Consider the following 22842-nt stretch of genomic DNA (forward strand, 5'->3'; position numbering starts at 1 on the left):
ATTTTGTTGGATATTGGAGTAATACCGGCAAACTTTTTATCACATGGAGACATGTCCAGCTTTCGGTGGTGTAGAAAGACTCCTGAGCAGAACCATCGACCTTCCGTAAGCTAGCTGGATGGCTTCCTCAACTGAAGAGTGCTACATCTAAAGCGAGGTTTTAAACTCGCATCAGTTAGGAGTGCAAGTGATACCTTAACCATTGGGCCTCGGAGGCCACCTGGACCCATCTTCAGATGGGTCTTTATGCCTCATCATTTGAGCCGCGCCATTAGAAAACAAACATAGTGCGTTTTTGCGTCCAGCATGGATCCAGACTAGCTTGCGCATCCGCGCAGTCTGGTCAGAATCCATGCTGTTCGCCTTCAAAGCCTATTGGAATTAGAGAAAATGTTAGCGAACAGCATGGATCCTGACCAGACTGCGCGGATGAGCAGGCTGATCAGGATCCATGCTGGTCGCAAACGCACTATGTTGGTTTTCTTATGGCGCGGCTCATTTATGTCTAATGATAGTATGTTAGTAAATCTGAATCCACACTTAAAAGCTTTTAAACTCATCAACTGCAAAGGCAGATGTGAAACTTGCCAATCTAATATGGTAAAAACACTTCTTTAAACTGACGGACACGCACCCAATATGAATTTGGAACGTCAATTATTCCCCAGTATTTCGGATTATAGCCCAGTAAAAGCCCCATTTTCCAGTAATAATGAAATGACTATGGTACAAATGGTAAGAATAGTGTGTTGTATTGTAAACAACGTAGGCGGACTTGTTAAATACACCTTATGCTATACTGTTAATTATTTTCAGCGTGTAGAAAAGAATTGGACATTTTGTTTGATGCGCCGACATGGTACATGGGTGGGTCCGAGAGCAAGGTCAAGATCGTTAAGATTGGAACACAAGAAGAAGGTGAAATGTGCTTGATGAATGTATTTTATAAATGGTGCCTTCTTTTAATTCTCTTTAAACTTTATCCTGCTGGTGGCAAGTGACTTTGCCCTTGCGACCAATGCAGACCAAGATCAGCCTGTATATCCGTGCAGACTGATCATGGTCTGCACTGTTCGCTATTCAGTCAGTAAAGTTTCAGTGAACACCCCTTCGAATAATGAATGGTACTGTCCAGATTGAATGATGGACCAGCCAATTTTAGAAATTTAGTAAGGTAAGGTTTAAAATCAAGCATAAGAAAAGGTCATTTCGTGTAAGCAACATTCTATAGAACTCGTAGCGTAGCTAAAAACAACTTCTTATAATTAGTAGTTATTCTAATTTCATCATGAAACACGTCTGCTATAGAACATTGTTGCAGTGTTATAACCCCAATGTTTCGAACGAATGTAATGTAAACTAATTATTGTTGTTTTTTTTGTTTTTTTTTATGGGGGGGTGGAGGGGTGGATTGGGGCTCGCGGGGTGAGGGTGGGCTAGGTTGACAAATATAAAAATTAAAACACCACGCATGTATTGCAGGTTACACATATAAAAAGGTCAGGATGTTTCATTAGCATATACAGGTTAACTTACAAGATGACCATTTTGGTGTATTCGCTTAGAGCCATATTTTGGGTCCCGTGCGATTGGAAAAAGATTAATGGCGACATATACCAGACTGTTCCGTAATGCCTGAAGTTCATTCTAAGCCATGTCGCCAGTCAGAATTCTGCGACTGCACCGAGTTATGACGTCATCAAAATGGCGGCCATTTTTAAAAAATAAATCTGTCATCATCTGCAAATGACTGATAGGAGTTGTTTGTTTTTGGTGCTGAAAGTGAAGTTTGTTGTAGTTTACATCGTACACATACATAATTATTTAACATTATGTCATTTTGAATAACAGTTACATCATTTATACAATATTAAAGATATATTATGCCCAAATTTCATATTTGAATATTCGAACAATTATATCATTTTTGGAATTATAAATAAAAATGTTTGCGAGTATGAAAGGTAGTGTGTAAGGTTTAAATACTACATACTAATTTTATGTGTTAGTAAACACAGTATGAATATAAATATTACGCTACTAAAACTCTGGAAGTTTGTTTGAAACAAATGGTTTACAGACATTTTAATTGTAATTGCAGTTTACACAATTTGTTTACATGTTTAGCCAAGGCAAAGAGCTATAAAAATAAATGTATTTCATACTTCTTTGGCCAAGGTAAAGATTTTTTTATGAGGATTTTCTAGATTTAGATCAATATACAATGATGAAATATTTTTGCAAAAGGTGGGCATAGTACATCTTTAAAGGGACGTGAAATAAAGGAAAAGCTTTCATGAAGTAATTTCTATGCTGCATCGTAATAAGATGTAAATAAAAAAATAGAAACCTGATGATGATTTTCTAATAGTAATAATCTTACATAATTGAAAACAGTAATAATTTTGAATAGATTAGACAAACGTATAACCAAAAGCACCATCACCTCGCAGGGACTTGTACTCACGACCCTTCAAATATTGTATATTTATAGTCTGTAATATAATTATACATTTGGACTTTTTAACGTATCTTCCTGAATGAGTGAATTCTTTTCTTTTAAGTGACTTGACTTGCTATGTAACACAGCTGGAGCTAACTATAGAATAAAAGAATATAACTATATATAATTATTCTTTCACATTTATAAGTTACTTTCTACTTTTCGTTGCTGTTGCTGTGACATTCATATATCTTCGCTATTGACCCATTCAAATGGATGTGTCGGCGCGAAACCCTTTAACCATGACATATCACTCTTCCGTAAAATATACACAGCATTCCGTGAAAACTGATATAACGTATGTGGGGCATTTACAATCATTTCAGAAATGTTTAAGCCGCTGTATGAAACACATCAATATATTTGTTTCTTACATTTTCTTGACAATGTTTTAACATCTGTTCGTTAAAATCTTTTCTGTATTGTTTTAATTATTATTGTTTTGTACCTGTAAATATGTATCAAAATGACTGATCACAACAATACTAAGCACCAGTAGCATAACTTTGCACGATATGAAAACTATATACGGGTATGATATGTTAAGCATACGGTGGTAAAATGTGTCCTAGCGCTTATGCAACTGTCTTTTCTACCATACGAGAACGCATTTAATATATGAGCCATGCCATGAGAAAACCAACATAGTGGGTTTGCGACCAGCATGGATCCAGACCAGCCTGCGCATCCGCGCAGTCTGGTCAGGATCCATGCTGTTCGCTATCAAAGCCTATTGGAATTAGAGAAACTGTTAGCGAACAGCATGGATCCTGACCAGACTGCGCGGATGCGCAGGCTGGTCTGGATCCATGCTGGTCGCAAACCCACTATGTTGGTTTTCTCATGGCGCGGCTCATATGATGATCGTGATTTCTCTGATATAGACTGACTTTGCATCTTGGTAAAGAGATTGTGAAAGAGCCGCTTAAGCAGGGACACAATGGATTGTCACGGCTAAAATTAGATACGAAACGATTATTGTTGCTAAAGCTAAAAGTTGCTCCCAGTTATGGTCAGAAATTGATTGTTGGGAGTATTTCCGTAGATGTAGATATGCTTACGAAGAAGAAGAAAATGAAGAAGCTAAAGCAATAGAGTCGAATGTGCCTGAAAATAAATAAACGCCCCTAGTACTACTAGAAGAGTTAAAATGATTCTTTTAGGGAACAAGAACACCGCAAACGGGAGCAATATACGCCTGAAGGTATAACATTTGATCCCTAAGTGTGACCTTGTCCTTGAGGCCAGTCATCCGAACCATGCGCTGCATGTCGGCCCAATGTGGTGAACAGTTGTGCCAAGTGTCTTAAAAACCTTCAATTCGTTCAAGCGGACACGAAACAAGATTCATATGACATTTGACCCCTAAGTGTGACCTTGACCTTGAATTGTGTCATCCAAAACATGCGCTCTGTACGTCGCGTCTTGATGTGGTGAATATTTGTGTCAAGTTTCTTTGGAATCCTTCAAGGGGTTCAAGAGTCACAGAGCGGTTACGAAATTGCTTACGGACTGGCGGACAGACGGACACCGGCGTCATAACATAACATACCTATTTCGGACGCATAAAAAGTCTATTTGTTTTCTATCAAGACAGGCAATCGCAAATATTAGTTGTTGAAAGAGGCCAATGCCTGGGTGAAATTACAAATGGCAATCAAAAAGTCTTACAAGATTTCAAATACGTCTAAATTCGGAAATAAACACAAAATATGCCCAGCTATTGTCGATGAAACAAATACATAGCAATTCAGTTTTGGACGGAAATGTTAACATTCAAAAGCTTTCCTCTACAGCTAAATTATATAGGGAAAGATGATACTCATCCCTCAGGTTGGTACTTAAAGGACCAGTAACGGTTACTGCTGATAATCAAGATCTTGCTAGGGAGTCCATACCTATTTCACTGCACGGTATCTACGTTGGTTAATTCTGTGCCCTTCCGCGGAAAGCAAGAACGCCAATTTGATCATGTCCAGGACAGTCACGTTTCCAGCTTGTCACAAAATCTTATGTGCTCGACCCTTACATGTACGCATACGTCCACAAACCAACTATTCGTAATTATAACTAATAACCTTTACAGGTTGCACCATCAGGAAGTATAGAACTAAAATATTTCTTACACGGGTTATGTCTTTAAGTAGACTACTCTTGGCCCATTAGAATCAGATAGCCAATAGTTATATACAACAACTGTTCTCTAATTAGGGTGTCTATATTTTAAGAAACTTTGTGAATAATCGTTCAAAAATGTTGCCGTTGACAATAGTGATTTGAAAAAAGACACTTTTGATAGCAAGAATTCTGTCGTAAAACTGTTACGAAAATTCTCCAAAAATGTTATTAAATGTTGTGCCAGCCCTTAACAATTGATAAAATTATCCCAGAACTTTCAAGAGTTCTCTGAATTACAGACGATGGTAAATGGTTCATCATCCAATCGTGATACCCATCATGAAAAGTTTCCTTCTCACAGATTTCTTGCCACAGACTGTACTAAAAATTACCGACGATGAAAGTAAAAATCCAAACTACGGACAATGGAAAGTTTGTAGTTTAATAAAGACTCTACTATTGTTCAATAAAGTTTAGAGGTCCTATGGAAACTATTAATCCTAACTTATGAAAGTCTTCTATCAAGATAAAACGTATCTATCGGGAAATAAACGTTAGAAGAAAGGTAGGAATTCTAATCATAGCATCTGATTAGGTGCGAATATTTAAAGTCACTGTGGAGGTCAACGCGATACGAATGTTGGGCCAGCAAATTGGTAGAGTTCTCATTTGTAGCAGAGACATAAAGCACACATAAACAGCTACAACACTATTGGAATATGATTATAGTCGTATATTTTGATGGTATAGCATATACCAAACAAACATATTCAACATGAAAATGATTTGTTGAAATAAAGTGGGTGGGGTAAGATATATTTTTATTATTTAATTGTTTATTTACTTCAATATTGTTATTACATTGACAACAAATATTCTAGGATGGAAAACCAAAGATAATAAGATGAAGTTTTGCTGTGAAACGTAAATAGATAATGAATTACGTAAAGTTATATTTTCAAACTTGGCCGCCATTTTGATGACGTCATAGATCGGTCCAGTCGCGGAACTTGGACTGGCGACATGTCTTTTTGTGACCTTTAGACATGGTCTAACAGTTTGGTATATATCGCCATTAATCTTTTTTTCCGATCGCACGGGATCCCCGTTCTGAATACACTATTTTACTAAGAATCATTTAAGGTATAAATCCATAAGCTTCTTTGATCAACGCCAAAATGTGTAAGTATTTTACTTTCCGGAACCAAAATCACTATGTGTACATTAACCTATCAATTTAGCCCTTCAAGAACTTCCGTAATCCACTCTTTATTCTTCCAACTCTCTCTCTCTCTCTCCCTCCCTCCCTCCCTCTCTCTCTCTCTCCCCCTCTCTCTCCCTCTCTCTCTCTCTGTCTGACTGACTGTCTGTTCAGTTGTCATTCTCCCTTTCTATATACTTTTTTGATTTTCATGCGGTGCTTAATTAATATCATCATAACTGAACTGCTCCCTCTCGACCTCCGAGTTTGTCTCTATTTCCGGAACTGTATCGCGAATACGTGTTTACAAATATTTCAAAATGTTTATAACATTTTCAAATAATTTACATGACAATAGAAAATAAAACAATAACAGAGTAAAGTAACTGAAATCAATTTGCAAGCTTATTAAAGCGAGTTAAGATAGAAACTAAGTGTATTAAACATGCCACTGCTATAACATTTGCTAGAGTGTTAAACGTTTAAATAATCTTACAGGTAAACAAAATGATAAGTAATTCTTAGAATTATTTTATTTTTTTTAACGAAAACAAGAACAGTTGTTATATAACAAACTATTGTGCGATGTAGATAAACACAGTGACTGAAAGTTGATCTGCCTCCATCACTTTGTAGCAGTTTTTTTTTTACCGATCAAGGACTTTAATTGATCGAAGCAGCACGATGCCTGTACAGATTGAGAGACCCATCAAGAGTGGGCTGTTTTGGGGAATTTAGAGCCTAGTTTGACTGCAATATATGTGCTATGGCGCATCATTTGGTCTAGAACTTTGTATTTGTCCTGTTCAGAAAGTTACAGATTTTTTTGTCATTTGTTTAAAAAATTATAAGTATAAATATGTATAACGTGAGTATATGTGATTATTTTCATCTACTGAATCATAACAACCGTGTTGTTTTCATTTCAGGACCTAAACTAAATGGCAGAATATCCTATAAGTTTAATGGAGACTTGTACTTCCGAATACCATATTTCCAGTCTCAATATGACAATCTCTATATTAAAGTAAGTTGTTTATAATTGATTCATTTAAGTAAGTCCCAGTGCGACATTTTATATATCAAAGTAAGTTGTGTATAATCGCTTCATTAAAATGAGTCTCAGTGCTACAATTTTTATATCAAAGTAACTTGTTTATAATCGTTTCATTAAAATAAGTCTCAGTGCGACAATTTCTACATGTATATCAAAGTAAATTGTGTATAATCGCTTCATTAAAATAAGTCCCAGTGCAACAATTTTTATATCATGGTAAGTTGTTTATAATTGCCTCATTTAAATAAGTCCCAGTGCGACAATTTCTATATCAAAGTAAGCTGTGTATAATCGTTTCATTAAAATAAGTCCCAGTGCGACAATTTATATATCAAAGTAAGTTGTTTATAATCGCTACAGTGCAGTAAATCGCAGTATATCAGTCACTGTTTCAAAGTAAGTTTATATTTTGTTCACAATAATATAAATCTCAATGAGATATTCTCTACATCAAAGTGAGTTGCTTATAATCATTTTATTAAGATACGTCACAGTGTGAACATCTCTTTATCAGTGTTTACATTCTTCACATTAAAATAAGTCTCATTTATTTAGACATTTCTCAAAGTAAGTTGCTTCTAATCTTTATATTAAAGAAAATCACACTGCGGTACACTCTACGCCAAAACCGTCTACATAAAAGTAACAAATATGGATATTATTCGTGATAAAACACCGAACAACAAAGAATTTTACTCAGCTTTTTTTTGTAATTACATAGGTTCAATAATTTCGTTTATGTAGTTCAAAAGTAAGAGAAACTTATTGGTGTAAGATAATAAAAGCCAGTCTTGTTTCTATAATAATATAATTATCTTGCTATTTATAGCTTGTCTATTTACCTGAAGATGGCGCTTCAGCAGGAAACTTTAAGCAAGTTATGTTGTCCAACTGCATGAGCATTGACCTTGGAGCACCGTCTATGGAACTGTCATTGCAGAATAATCGAGCTGTACTCGAACTTACTACTGACGTCTTATCGAACGAAACCGCAGTACCGTATAGACCAGTTGTGGCCTCAGTGGATATCACGGTAAAGCAATTTAAGATTCCTACCATATTTAAATTATATTAGCCTGTAAGTATGTTATTTCAAACATTTATAGTTTGCAATCAATCATTCAGTTTATAGACTTGCATTTCACATTTATAAAAGTTCAAAATAGAAGGTCGGCTCCTCCCTCTCCTTCCCACAACCCCCATCCTACACCACCCCGCCAACAAGCCAGGTGTACTACACTAGAAAGTTTACAATGTGTACTCAGGTTAATTAGACAGTTGCTACACTTGTCAAAATTGTCCGTTTCCATATTTACAGAGCTTTTATTTGCCACACTCTTAACCTTTAGCTTGCTAAATTTCTAAAATGGACTGGTCCATCATTTAATTGGGCAGTACCATTTATTATTCAAAGGGGTGTTCACTGAAAATTTACTGACTCAATAACGAACAGTGCAGACCAACGATCATGGTCGCAAAGGCAGGATATCTTGCCGCCAGCAGGCTAAAGGTTAAACTTCAATGAATCTTGTAAACTTTGTATAGTGTTCTGTGATCAATTTGACCATTTTTCTACATTAATGGGTTCTGCAATAGCATTAAAAATTAAAAGGGGTTTTTTAATTATACTTAGTAAACAGGTAAACAACAATATGGAGAAAAGGTTGTTATTATTATTATTATTATTTCATTTTCACCGTTTTCCGTCCCTTCGTCCATCTAGCTGATCGTTTGTCAGTGACAACCGGTGCAACTCTTTTAAAGTACAACACCATTTCTAATGAAATCTGGACATAATTAGAAAACAATATGTAGAATATACAATTCATTTTGTCCCTTTATGTGTCCATTCGTCTGTCTGTCTGTTAAAAGATAGATCCTTTATTAACTTCAGAGTATATGAGGATGAGAGGGCACTTGGAGAATACGCAGCTTCTTCAATAAGTGTTGTTGTTATTGTTTTTTTTTTCAAAGGTAGAAAGTCTGACAATGCCCCTTCTGATAGGTGACATTTTGTAATGGGCAACAGTCTTGTTAATATTGGTTATTTTGTTTGATAGCCTGGGATATGGAATACTCTGACTGCCATTTACAACGGAAGGGATATATACATGCTTAACGAAGGACAGGGACAACCAACATTTGATCGACAACCACTGACAGGTAAATCAATGTCTTGGCTATATCGAAATCATTTTAAAAGTTGGATAGTATCTGAGTGTAATTTGAGTGAAAAACAGATCGACCGGCGTGCAGATCTGTAGATATATGTACATCATACAATTGTATATAACGGGGCTTATTATAATATTTCATAGCAATTCTTGCTGACTTCAAAATGAAACAAGGTCGAGAAAAGCTGTTACATACAATTTCACAAGAGGTCAGTAATATAAAACTATTTATAGTTCATGAAGCGTGTTACAAGAAATCATCAGTCGTGTTAATGGAACACTCTGTTTGGCTTGTGTATGAAATAATACAACAGTTGCCATAAATTGTAATAATGTTTATGGGGACCCAACGCTGTGCCTTTCGGCGGTGGATTCAGTTCCCAAAACGAGTACGTAGTTTGAAGTATTCATTGTCTTAAACTTTAAATGCATTATATCCACAGGTGCTATATCGGTAGCTGCCGAAGGTCTAGATTTTGGTGGTTGTGTTATAAATCGAGACCTCAAAGAAGGGTTCCGTGGCTCCCTTGCAGAGGTTTGTTATGCTTGTGCTCAAAGCTATTTGATATTTCTATAAAAAGCAAAAATAAACTGTTTCCCTAACATAGGACTAGGAGCATGAGGGGTGTGGCACATTGCACTGCTTCTCAGAAACAGGCACAAACAAACCGAGTCTGCCATTATATTGCCTGGTTGTGTTCTAGGCTTCAAAAGAATCTGTTAGATTTCATTTCTAAGATTACTTTGGCTCAATGGCATTTTCTTCTTGAGCTCACAAGAAAAAGAAAATTCTGAAGAACTTGTTAAGGAATTTTAGTTGTCAGGAAAATACAGAATATTAACGGTTAATATCTTCTTAGACAAGGTGAAGAAAAAATACAAAGGTTCAGTCAAAATAATTTTTCGTAGATGAGTCTTATAAATTTCAGTTAATAAAGACAATGATCTAATTTTCTTTTTGTTCATCCTTTCCTAATTTATGATATAAAATCATTTTAATGTGCGTGCGTGCGTGCGCCTGTGCGTGCGTGTTTTCGGGCGATTGTGTTTGTGTTATAAGAAACTAAATACAAGGTACATATTTTGTTTCTGGGTATTTATTATTTTATTTACTCATTTCAGCTGCAATTTTCGAAGTGCCTGAACCAGAAGTGGGTAGATATTTTCAACGCGAACATCCCTGCACAACCAGCACAGCCTTGAACAAAGAGCTACAATGGTTTTATTTTTTAAAGAAATAATTGATAATGTAAATATATGTGTGCGTTTTAACCACAGACCTTTTATCATAATGATACATACATTTTCATAATAATAAATACAATATTGTTATCATAATAACAATTAAAGACTTTTTCTCAGAGTAAACTACACTCTGTTTACTTTCACGATAATAATTATAGATTTTTATCATGGTCTCAATTACACTTTTGTGTCATAATACTGACACGTTTTCAATGATATTAATTACATAATTTTGTTAATAAAACAATTACACGTTCTTTATCATAATAACAAAATCGATTTTTTATCATAAAATCAATTACAGATATTTTATTTTAATAATTACATACTTTTTTTTATCATAATATTAATGAAATAACTGTGTTCATAAAAACAGTAATAGACTTTTTATCATAAAGCCAATCATGATAACAATTACAGACTTCAAATTATTGTGATATTAAATAAAGTTTTCCTGTCTTAATAACAAATATATACCTTTTACCTTAAAAGTTATTACAATTTTTGTCATAATAACAATTGCAAACTATATTGTAATAACAATAACATATATTGCATCATAATAACAACTACAGCAGTTCAAATCATAATAACTGAAAGCCTTTCATGATATCCTTGTCGCACAAGTAAAAATGCATAATGGTCATTACAGTGGAATTATGCGCATTTTCAAATAAAACTCCAGTTGAAAAATATGTGTGTGTAAAAAGGATGGAGGAATATATAACTTTAAACCCAGTATACCGAACTCGTCTTGTTACCAGTACGAAATAATAACTTTACATACAAATATAACATTTCTTATTTTGACTGGGACAGTTTTAAGAAAAGTCAAACTACACGCAGGAGTTGCTTCCCTTCAACTTTAGAAATGTTTTCCTATAGAAAAGGGAGTTCACTGAGTAGAAGACTGAAGAAAAGAACTATTATGTTATTAGTCCGATTTCTTTATTTCCAAAGCATTAACTTCAAATACTTGTGAGGCATAATTCTTAATTTTACACATTTAAATGCACAGCAACCGAAAATTGCTTTTATAAAACATTTACCAAAACACACTATATGCAGTAGGTTGCGCATAATACCACTTTAAAGCTGGATTTACTGTTCTCAGTTTTAACATATTTTGTATAATATATAACATGTATATATTTTATTGTAGTGCAAATACACTTCATGTATCTTTAAATGCAACACTGTTTATTTTTGGGTACGATACTCATTTTTAAAGCTTGTTTTACTGAATTTGAACCTTTTATATATTTCATTTTTAAATATGATTTTACCAAAAACAGACATAGTAAACGTGCGCCTTTTAACATGTTAGGCGTATCAGCGATTTAAAATCTGCAATATCTTTGAAAATAATGCAATGATATTAACTGTAGGCAAGAAAAAAATTATATTACATGTCTGCCTGAGTAATGTATGTGTTTTCCCAACCCTCGGGACTGGGTGGATAAAAAACTCGCTCGGGTTTCCATCCCACGCTGTCCCTCGGGGTGTAACACAGGCAATCATATGAGATCTTTGATCGCGTTATAATGCTTGTTTTGACTGCATTATTATGATAGCTGATTCAACCACTAAGAATACTCCGTAAACGCTTGCTTTCTTGTATTTCATTATATACCTATGTAAATTCTGTCAAAAAATGCAGCTTGTATTTCACAAGAAAATATGAACAGGCAGAAATAGTTTCCGTATTGTACCTTTTGTATTGTATGTTGCCGGACTACCTTAATTTGATATGCATCACCTGACATAGTACTACAAATAGCGCACACAAAACCTTCATTCATTTCTATTTTAACATCGACAGACATTTCAGATATTGTTTGATAACAAAAAAAAAGGTGGTGTATATAATAAAGGGTCATTATAACAGTAGCTAGATCTGGGATTTTGTATTCGTCTCTCGTGGATTTTACAAGCATGGATCACACTCGGCGCTTGTGCGCCTCGAGAGATCCGATCTGGCAAAATCCAATCGATCCGAATACAGCTTCCCAGGTCGAACAACTATTATAATAACCTTATTGTATTATATTTAATTTAATGTCTTGTACAGGCTTTCCATCTAGATTGTTCCATGAGCATTTCTGCAAACTCAAAGCAAAGGGTCGTCCGACGAAGCAACTTTTAAAATGTTTGGGCCGTTTAAAAACTTTTAGCTAGATAAAGGTATCAGTTGTTAATGATATGTGTCTATTTGTACTGACGGACGTTTTGTTTGTAAAAAGTGTCGCTGGTAATATTGAGATGCATTCACTGTTCGTAAAAAAACGTCACATGCTTAGTAAAGACACGGTCTTCCTTTTCCTTATAGTCTTTGAAGAATTTAATTTAGGTCATATTCAGATTTTCGCTATATTTTGTGGGCCCGTCCTTTAAAATAACATCGTAATCATACTCATGGCATGTTCATGCTAAATAAAAGGAATGATATTTAATTGACGAACGGTGTTGAAAGTATTAGTATAGTATGTACATCAGTTTGAACAGAAACCCATATTATAACAGCATTGACAAAATATACTTGTATTTAAAACGACCTATGTACAGGAGTGTGTCAAAATTAATATACCAAATAGTCTGAGATAGCTATTCTCAGTTACTTCCTGTTTCGATCTCGGTATCATCCAACGTACTTTAGCAATATATAGTTTCAAACAATAATCATTTAGAATTAACTTTGATTAACAATGGTGTACCAACATGTGGTGTTTGCATCATTAGGTTAGGTAAAATGTTTCGCCTTGTTTTTCTACTGACAATAAATAAATGAATACAAGGCATTGTGCAAAGCAAAGCAACATCAATATTAATTTGAGCCGTGCCATGGGAAAACCAACATAGTGGGTTTGCGACCAGCATGGATCCAGACCAGCCTGCGCATCCGCACAATCTGGTCAGGATCCATGCTGTTCGCTTTTAAAGCCTACTGCAAACTGTTAGCGAACAGCAGGATCCTGATCCGCGCAGGCTGGTCTGGATCCATGCTGGTCGCAAACCCACTATGTTGATTTTCCCATGGCACGGCTCATTTTATAACAATGATATAAGTTTGTATAATGTAACTGTTCTATAATTGTCGACACAACTACAATTGTAACATATTGGATTGTCAGTGCTTATTCTCAATAGTATGCATAATAAAAGATAAATCACTGTTAAGGGTTAATTGTTTTCTATCGTTATTTGAAGTCTTTCAGGTAAGTGTGGGCAGAAATGCTGTCATTTAACTTGAACCAAAGCTTTCCCACATTTTTTATGATCGCCCACTGTACATTCCTCATCGACGCATATACTAGACAACATTTCAGTCATTATATATAATATCGCTTACCAAAAGCTTTCGTCCATTACAGTTTGCTACTGCAAGTTTGAACTGCTATCTATCAAAACATACAGAACTTGGCCGAGAAAAATGTTCGAAGCCACCATCGAACTTTACGCCGATTTCCCCATCCACACCACTGACATATGTTATGTACAACGTCATTAGACTCATCCCGACCTGTGCCACAAACTATAACATTTCCAAACCCATTTGATCCTACGCAAGTTACACCTCCCATCTGGATATCTTCCTGGCTACATGTTCAGGCTACAGCTCCATTGGCATCAAACGCAACATGTTCAGATTCTGAACACGTGTAAATCATGTTCCCATTTTCACTGCACTGCATACAATGCACGCCCGGTTAGCTCAGTAGGGAGAGCGTTGGTGTACGAATCTCGGGGTCGTGAGATCGATCCTCGGGCGGGGCGTATGTTCTCCGTGACTATTTGATAAACGACATTGTATCTGAAATCATTAGACCTCCACCTCTGATTTATGTGGGGAAGTTGGCAGTTGCTTAAGGAGAACAGGTCTGTACTGGTACAGAATCCAGAAACACTGGTTAGGTTAACCGCCCGCCTTTACATGACTGTTGAAAAGCGGCGTTAAACCCAAAACAAACAAATCACTGCATACAAAATCATCAACAGTCACATCTATACATATTTCTCTAAGAAGCGTTCCTGACGTTGTGTACAGACGAATTACGTCGGAACCATCAGAAACGAAAAGTTTACCATCCTGGTATTGTAGAAATTGACATTCATGACTGAAATTAGTGTTCTTATTATCTCCATTTTAGTACCGAGAGAAACACGCTGGATCGTTTGGCCCATGCTGACCATAACTTCAACATTGCTTACAGAGCAACTGTCTAATGGGTTTTCAAGAAATCAAGGACTTTGTATGATGGTTTCTCTAAACGTTTTAATTTATTGTTAGCGTGGTCAACTAGAAGTACGGTTCCATCTGGGGTTATAAATGAACCAGTTATCTGACATGTTTTTACATCTTCTTCGACTCCACGTCAGATACAATTTGTCCCGAACATACCAAAGTGCATGGTTGTCGACGTATGGCGTCAAGTCTTAAGAAATGCCGTATGGCGCCAAAGGATGTGACAAGAACTTGCAGGTTCCCATTTCTCCAGCCTCTTGTAAAAGTGTCTGAATTTTCGCATTTGGTTCAAAATGTATGCTTCTGACAGGCGGTGTCCCTGCACTACGTGACACATTTATCTGATTTTCTGCATCCTTTAATGTTAAAACCATTTGAAGGGTGTCTAAGCTTTGTTGGTCTAATTTCTTTTCACATTTCACCATTTCAGACAAATGTTGCTCAGCAGTTTCTGCATTCATTCTGAATTCTGTTTCAATTTCTCCGTGCTGTGAACAATAACAGTGGTAATACTTGGAATATGAATGACACGACATTGAATAACAATATCAAAGATACAATAAGAATAACGAAATATAGAATAACAATAATGACTTTTAGAATATGAATGACAAGACATTGAATAACAATAACAAACATACAATAATAATAACATACATATATAATTTAGCAAAGTTTGACATGACATACACGCCCCCATGTCGCCATTTGTAATGGATCCGTGTCATCAGATAAATATAAACACACCTGTGCACAGGTATACGCGATAAAATAAGCACTGACGTGCGACTGAGACTCAGTGTTCAAAGTAAATATGTTTCTGATTTTACCTGAATGGACAAATACGTTTATGTATTTTAGTATTAAATCATTTGATATCATTTTTTTTCTAAATACATTCGTACAAAAATATTAAGTAAAATGGTAACGTAATTTAAACAATTCATGTCAAACACGGACTGTCCTTCAGTTTAGTAGTTTACATTATATTGCCATATAATAATGATAGAGAAGTAAGTTATACATTGATTCGATATAGAATGGATTTTAATCAAACGAGGCTATGTAACAGTTTAGTACCTTGTAAAACTGTATTAAATAAATTGATTGTAATTTGTTTTCTCATATTTTCTAATCAATTTTAAACACAAAGTAAACACAGGTTTAGTGAAATGGTAACTTAACATCTGTTAAATATACTATATTTTATTCCATCAATATGTTGACTTAATATTTTCATAGTTATGCTTTTCACGTTATCAGTAATTTTGTTTTAATTGTAATTAATGAATCATATACAAAATGGAGATGTATTGTATATGTCGACTTGCTATTGAAAGATTGAAAATGAAAATAGGTTTTATGCCAGGTTATCATAGACAAGTTTAAACCCGTAGTTTCCTTTAGATAGGTTACTGACCATTCTGAACCGGTGCACGTATTTTCAACTTCCTTTTTGCCCGTGTCGTTTTTTGTCCTTTGTTCATTGTCTTTTATGTTGATGGTTCTTCCTCCATCCCCACCCCCCCCCCCCACTCTCTCTCTCTCTCTCTCTTTCTGCTTCCCATTCCAACAACCCCAAGCCGCCTCGTTTTCACAAACCCTTTCCCCTCCACTCTTTCCCCAGCCACTTCGTGCCCCGTCACGAACATATTTTTTCTCTTCATTACGAAACAAAAAGATACCTTTATAGTAAAAAAGACGAAAAGAGGAATTGCTGAACTTTTGTGATAAAGTATATATTGAAGTAGAATAACATAAAATTTTAAGAACAATTTTTCCATAGAAAAACCCCTAGGAAACATGTCTTTCAAAAATTAACATGCGTTAAGATGTTTGAAATGCTCTTCTGCAACACTACCTAGTATCTGTGTTATTTACGTCACTGGGCTATCTTGGAGAAGTAAAACCTTTTGCTTACATGAACTAAATGAAAAGCAACATAATCAATATACCGATTGTTATAAATTAATGTTACGCAACTGCCTATTCACAATAGTATTTATACATTTTAAAGAGCCTTTTCGTCTTTCTTTTCAAAATGTTGCGTCTTATGCAGAAGCTTTTTGGGACCTCTGCAGAACATGCTCTAAAAATGAAGACACGATGTTGTTATCAATATTCATCCGCAGTTATTCTATATATATATAAATGTATGTTCTTATTTTTCTAAATAACTTGAAAAGTAAGACTTCAGAATTTTCATACTAAAATTATCTTATTACAGTACTCATCAATCTGAATTGTTAAAGTTACACTAAGTTTTTTTTTTATAAATGAATTACATCTAGTCGCACATCGATCTTCGACAAATTAACACATTCATTATTTCGTGGCTATTGATGAAGTTTTCAAAGAGATTTTGAAACTTTAGTTTTGACTTCAGAAAAACGTTTCTCGCTTGTTTTGCTTAGATATATCGGCAACTTTTTCAAATGTCTACAGTACATTCTCTCAACTTTTATATAAATCGTTAGCAGATTAAATTGTCGTGTATTCTGAGGAAAACAAAATGTAATGATTTTCAATAGACATACTCTCTCACTAGTTTTTACAAAGTAACAAACTTTTCTATTCTGCCCATTTTAGTACTTTCATGATTATGCCTGTTGGAGGTTCTATTATTATATAAACAAAATATTTTCTGTTATACAAATGTGTACCCATGTTTAAGTCATGGAATCTGAAAAACATGGGCGTTCAAATTTCATGCCAGATGTTTGAGTTTCGGTTTTGCTAAGCCTTAGTTTATAATGTAACTTTGTATGCAACAAACGGTTATTAGCTTTCCATTGAAAAATATGCACTCATTTGTTCGCTGAGTAACATTTATAGTATTAGATTTGTATAGAGATATATACACGAGTTCTGCAGCGGAAACATTGCGCGACTTTAGGAGCGCAATATTATTCCGCGAAAGAACGAGTGCATATTTCTCGATGCAAATCTAATAATCTTTTTATTACATACGTATCTACATTTAAAATTATTATATAAATGATTCAAATTTGTTATTAAGCCTGAGTGAAATTAAAAATACCGTCGTTAAAGAACTTTTAAACGAGACAGCATCGCAAATGACATCACGAAACAGATATGAAATTTGAACGTCAATATGGAAAAATAATGTGTCAGGTTTTAAATGAGTATGTAATAATGCGCATTATGTCCGCTGCATTTCGATACAAATCTAATTAACTATATTAAATATCCGACTGCAGACGGTAATTTCTGTATGTAGACTTGCACGTTTTAATCATGCATTGTTTTAACGTAGGTACAAAGAGAAAATTGCTACAAAAATACATAATACAGTCATAATTAAGCCACAGCGACACGTTTGAAAGTAATTCATTTTATCGCCACGACAAAGTGTACATCTTTTAATTAGTCATGTATTACCATGCATCGTCTGCATTTCCTGTATTACTACAAGCATGACAAAATAATTATATGATTCAGACTTCTAGAATAAATTATTATCAATCATAAGAAGCCTGGTATTTACATGCAAAGGGCACGTGATTAAAAAGTGGTAACAAATTGTGATTGAGGAAAAATAATACAATTAGTGATACAAAAATAATGTAAAATTAAAATGAATTAACCCTTATCATGCTCGACACGACTGATTCCGATTTTGCGACCAGTGTAGATCATGATCAGCCTGCACATCCGTGCAGTCTGATCATGTTCTACACGGATGTGCAGGCTGATCATGATCTACACTGTTCGCCATTCAGTCAGAATCATTTTGGTAAGTACCCATTTTAACAGTTAATGGTACTGTCCAAATTGAAAGATGGACACGTTCATTATAGAAATTTAGCAGGGTAAGGGTTAACCCACGCTGAATCGTCTGACACACGTGTCCATATTTAACATAGTGGAAGAATACCCTAGGTGCCCAGGGCTTCCCAGAACCACTGACTTTCCGAAATCTACTTGGATGGCTCCCTCACATAATAGCATTCTACAATCTAAGCGAGGCTTCGAACCCAAAGTGGTGATGGACAAGTGAGTCAAAGGTCAAAGAGTGAGGAAAATGTGCAGCCAGAGCGGGACTCGAACCCGGGGCCTCGGAATACCGTTCCGATGCTCTACCGACTGAGCTACCCGGCCGCCTACACACTTTAAGATTCAAGTCTTATACTGGGACATTCTCCCCCGCTACCCCAAATTTCTAATGGGACAGAGAACAAGGTTAACATGATCTCGGAGTATATCCAGTCACGGTCCCATGTTAGGCGCCAAATGTCACAGGGTGGGGAAAATGTGCAGTCAGACCGGGACTCGAACCCGAGGTCTCGGAATACCGTTCCGATACTCTACTGACTGAGCTACCCGGCCGCCTACACACCTTTTCGCCGTTTTAATATTCAAGCCCTATATCGTGACATCTGCGTTGTTGTTTTTTACTCGGATATTTAGATATGTTATGTGGTAGCGTAAAGTATCAATAGATCGGTGTTTCATTTCCAGATGGTTTAGTAGAGGTAAGGGGGATAATCTGCCACAGCCCAGTTCACCTAGCCGTCATAGATTATATCCCTTCCATTAATGTACTTAATCACTCTTTCTTCACTTATGACATGCTCACGACATCCATATATAGGTTCAACACTATTCTCAAGAAGGAACTGTGTCTTTTCCATCATACATTATTTTCATTAAACAATATTTTCATCTCTTACATTATTTAAATCATAAATTATTTCCATCGAACATTATTTTGCGTCAAAACAACATTTTCATCATTATACATTATTTCCATCATACATTTATACCACAAGGAACCTGTAGTTATCTCATGATATGGAATAATTGAGTTAGCTTTTGGAATTGCTGAAAAGCTGCATCCATTCTCCTCCTTACCTGCAGTCTTGTACAAATTGGAATCTGCAGTAGTGCACGACCCTCACTAGTTATGAAATTTTATATCTGTTGTGAAAAGAAATTCTCGTGGCCCTCTTGTTCTTTTAATGTATTTCATTATGAAATATGGACAGTTTTCTTGTCTAACAAAGTTCTGCAATACAATACTATATACGATACAGTCCAGCAGCTTCACAATAATTATATCTTCATCTCTTCAGTAGGATATTCTTCATTTACTCCATTCTACTATCCAAAGTCGGGCTTCTACAGACCATGATCTAAAGTGAAATTAACATAATCTTCATAAACATTGACTGGCTCTTATTGTATTAAAGATGCATTCATGACCATTTTTCAGGCTTACACTTCCGGTTCTTTAAGTTTCGTGTTTTACTTCCGCTACCATTAAGGAAAATATAACTGTCTTGTGCATGTTCAGGATAAATGATGGGAACAGGAAGATCCTCTAACTTTACATTCTCGCATACCAGAGGTCTACCGTGGTTCGTCTCGGGATTTTGACGAACATCTGATGGATGAGAATGCTAACTTTAGCGAAAGATGTGCTCTCATCCTAGACCATCAGCAGATTGTATATAATATGGTTTTATTCAACTACAGACTTGGGAATTAATTCACTCACTAAGGTAACATTTTCTTTTATTGTTTGGCAAAACCTGTCGTTTTTGTTTATATTTCAGCGTCAAGTTTGTTTCAAAAATTATCATATGCTTTTATAAATTCTGTAAAAAAATACGATTGTTTTACATAAGTGAATATGAATAGGCAGAAAACAAAGAACGTGTTGACAGACTACTTTCGTAAATTAATATTCATGACACAGTTCTATAAACAGTGCTGAAAAACATCAACTCAGTTCACTTTTAACATCGATAAACCTTGAAGATTCCAATTAATGCTCATTGGTCAAATATAAAACAATAAACAAAAAGATGGAGGTATATGATAAAGGGTCATGTTAGCCAGATCTGTGATTTTGTATTTCGCTCGAGTAAGTTTTGTAATACCCCAGTCACACATACGGCGCGGATAGCTACGTCTAGCCACGGATAGAAACGTAGTAATCCGTATCTATCCGTACCAACACTTGGTCAAAACGTATTCAAGACTTATCCCAAACTTGCAAGTTGTCCAACTTTTGAACATGCACAAAAGTTTGAGCGATCCGTAGCCATTTGAGCGTGACTTAAGTCCAACTTGGTTGAAACTTATTCATCAGTAGTTAAACGTACTAAAACGTAGCTATCCGTACTGAAACGTACCTTGCCGTATTGATCCGTAGCTGAGCTTAGTTATCCAAGGCTGCCCGTACTAAAGCGTAGTTCAACGAAGTTCACCGCAGACCCGTCCACGCGCTGGGCAAGTTGCCAGGCGCAGTAAAACGTAGTTTTTCGCGTCCTTTTCCCATTCTAAGACGTACTGCTCCGTACTTATCCGTGTCCGCCCCCACCACAGACCAATCCCATCCGCACCGTACCTCAACGCACGTATGTGTGACTGTAGCTTAAGGTCGCGCATCCCAGATCAAGCTACTATTACAATAATATCCTACTAGTCGGGGAGATAAATCGTTTCAGTCCATTTCATAGGGTTTGAAAAGTTATTTCCCTTGACACGTTCTGAACGTGCGAAATGTACGGTGCTCCGTTAGGGCCAACGCCTGCTCTCTATGAACGCGAAGCGCGAACTCACGGGTACAATGGTACGATGGCGGCTGGCGAATAGCAACAGTACGATGGCGATTCGTTAGGGCTAATGCCTTTGAATGTGTTGATCTGAAACGCGTTGATGAAAATGTGAAACCACGAAATAACAATAACGAAAACGCGATACTACAATGATGACAACGCGATACTACGATAACGAAAACGCGATAAGGATCCCTTCCAATCGCAAAGGCATTGATAACAAACGTGTATGATCCGTCCGGTTTTCAGTGTGTAAATGTAAACCCGACACCGTGTTTCATAATTATGTTGCGACATTTGTTACCATCATCATACGTCTATGAGGGATTCACCTGGTAGATATCTACTTCTATTTACACTGCCTTGTTACTTTGAAACATGTTACGGCTGAAGAGTAGGGTTAAACTCCTTTAGCCGCTTTCAACTCACCATCAGTGTTTTGCATCTGATTACTGGCGGTTTCCCATTGTGCCCCTTTAAATGTTTGTTCCGCAATCGCTGTCGATTTGTCTATTTACTGTATATACACATTCGTCATGACAAACCCACATACATATACTAATGTAGGGTTTTGAGGGCCAAGTTCTTGATGCGTTGCTATTCCATTTGGATATTTGCCCTTGTTTTATCAAAGCGTTGATGGATATAGAGTCAGTGTTATATTGATCAAAACTAGTTTTATAAGTTCCTTGCCTTTAGAGCATGGGTACATGTACACGTCACATACAGAAAGGGTCAGTTCATGCTTTTGTCATTTGGCTGTGTTTCATATTTGTCTTCTTGTAAAACAAATAATGGGTGTAAAGAAAGTTTGGTCCGCTTAATTATAGTAGTTGTGATTGTATTAAGAATCAATAAAAGACGTGAGTCTTGTTCATTTTCAAAAGCTGTATTTTTCTGAATTAAGTTTATAGAATAAATTGTATTTTCTCAAACAAGAAAATAAAAACTTAATCAAATTTCTGCAGCAGCAGTATGGCAGTATTTAATATGCGTGGAAAACAATATGTCTTACTTTCCATGATTTTGCTATGCTAGTTCACATTGCCAGTTGGAACGAACTTTTTGGACACCCTTTGTAATCTAAGACACAACAAGTTTCGGAGAAAAATGAACAAGTTTGTTTGATTCCTTTTCTTTTTATTTTATTTTTCAATGTCATTCTGTCATGTTTCAAAATAATAAATCCATGCCACCAAACAAATAAATTCCCAGTACACAATAATAATAAAATACATTTAAATTCTGTACACTCCATTTGTCCTGATAACATATACGTAAGAAACCTTAGAAAAACTGAACATTTAAACATAAGTCTGAATCCTTAGCTAAGCTTTTTTGTAACACAGCATAATCAATGCAAATCTCGCTTCATTAGGCTGCAGACAGGTTGTCTATAATATGATAATATGATAAGTAGAATGAATATCGCAGAATAAATTTACGATAGAGTATATTACATGCAGACGACACACAGAAAACGTGTTATTACATTTTTATACTGTTTCACAGAGCGGAACATAACGTGTATGCCACTTGTAACGCTATTCGGCTATTTCCGTGAGATATCGTATTTTCGTCTGCTGTTTCGGCTTTCTCCGGTCGTGACTGTAACTCATACAATTACAACCGGAAAATGTCGAAACCACGTACGGATAATACGTAAAGGAACGGAAAGTACCGACTGTTATTACAAGTCAACTACCTTCAAGTA

The 22842-nt window shown here is 35.7% G+C and overlaps 1 protein-coding gene across 8 annotated transcripts in view; it reads left to right on the plus strand.

Moving 5' to 3' along the window:
• The window catches only part of LOC123531392 (uncharacterized), a 31239-nt gene extending 20818 nt beyond the window's left edge, over positions 1 to 10421 (plus strand). For all 8 annotated transcript variants that reach the window (XM_045312298.2, XM_045312300.2, XM_045312301.2 and 5 more), the window contains 6 exons: positions 817 to 918; positions 6752 to 6849; positions 7709 to 7912; positions 8940 to 9042; positions 9497 to 9588; positions 10176 to 10421. In XM_045312298.2, the coding sequence (XP_045168233.2) occupies positions 817 to 918; positions 6752 to 6849; positions 7709 to 7912; positions 8940 to 9042; positions 9497 to 9588; positions 10176 to 10256 (680 nt within the window). In that variant the 3' untranslated portion in view covers positions 10257 to 10421. The remainder of the gene's footprint in view (positions 1 to 816; positions 919 to 6751; positions 6850 to 7708; positions 7913 to 8939; positions 9043 to 9496; positions 9589 to 10175) is intronic.
• Positions 10422 to 22842: the final 12421 nt, after the last annotated feature.

This window comes from Mercenaria mercenaria, chromosome 11 (assembly GCF_021730395.1).
Source record: "Mercenaria mercenaria strain notata chromosome 11, MADL_Memer_1, whole genome shotgun sequence".
NCBI classification, from domain to species: Eukaryota; Metazoa; Mollusca; class Bivalvia; order Venerida; family Veneridae; genus Mercenaria; species Mercenaria mercenaria.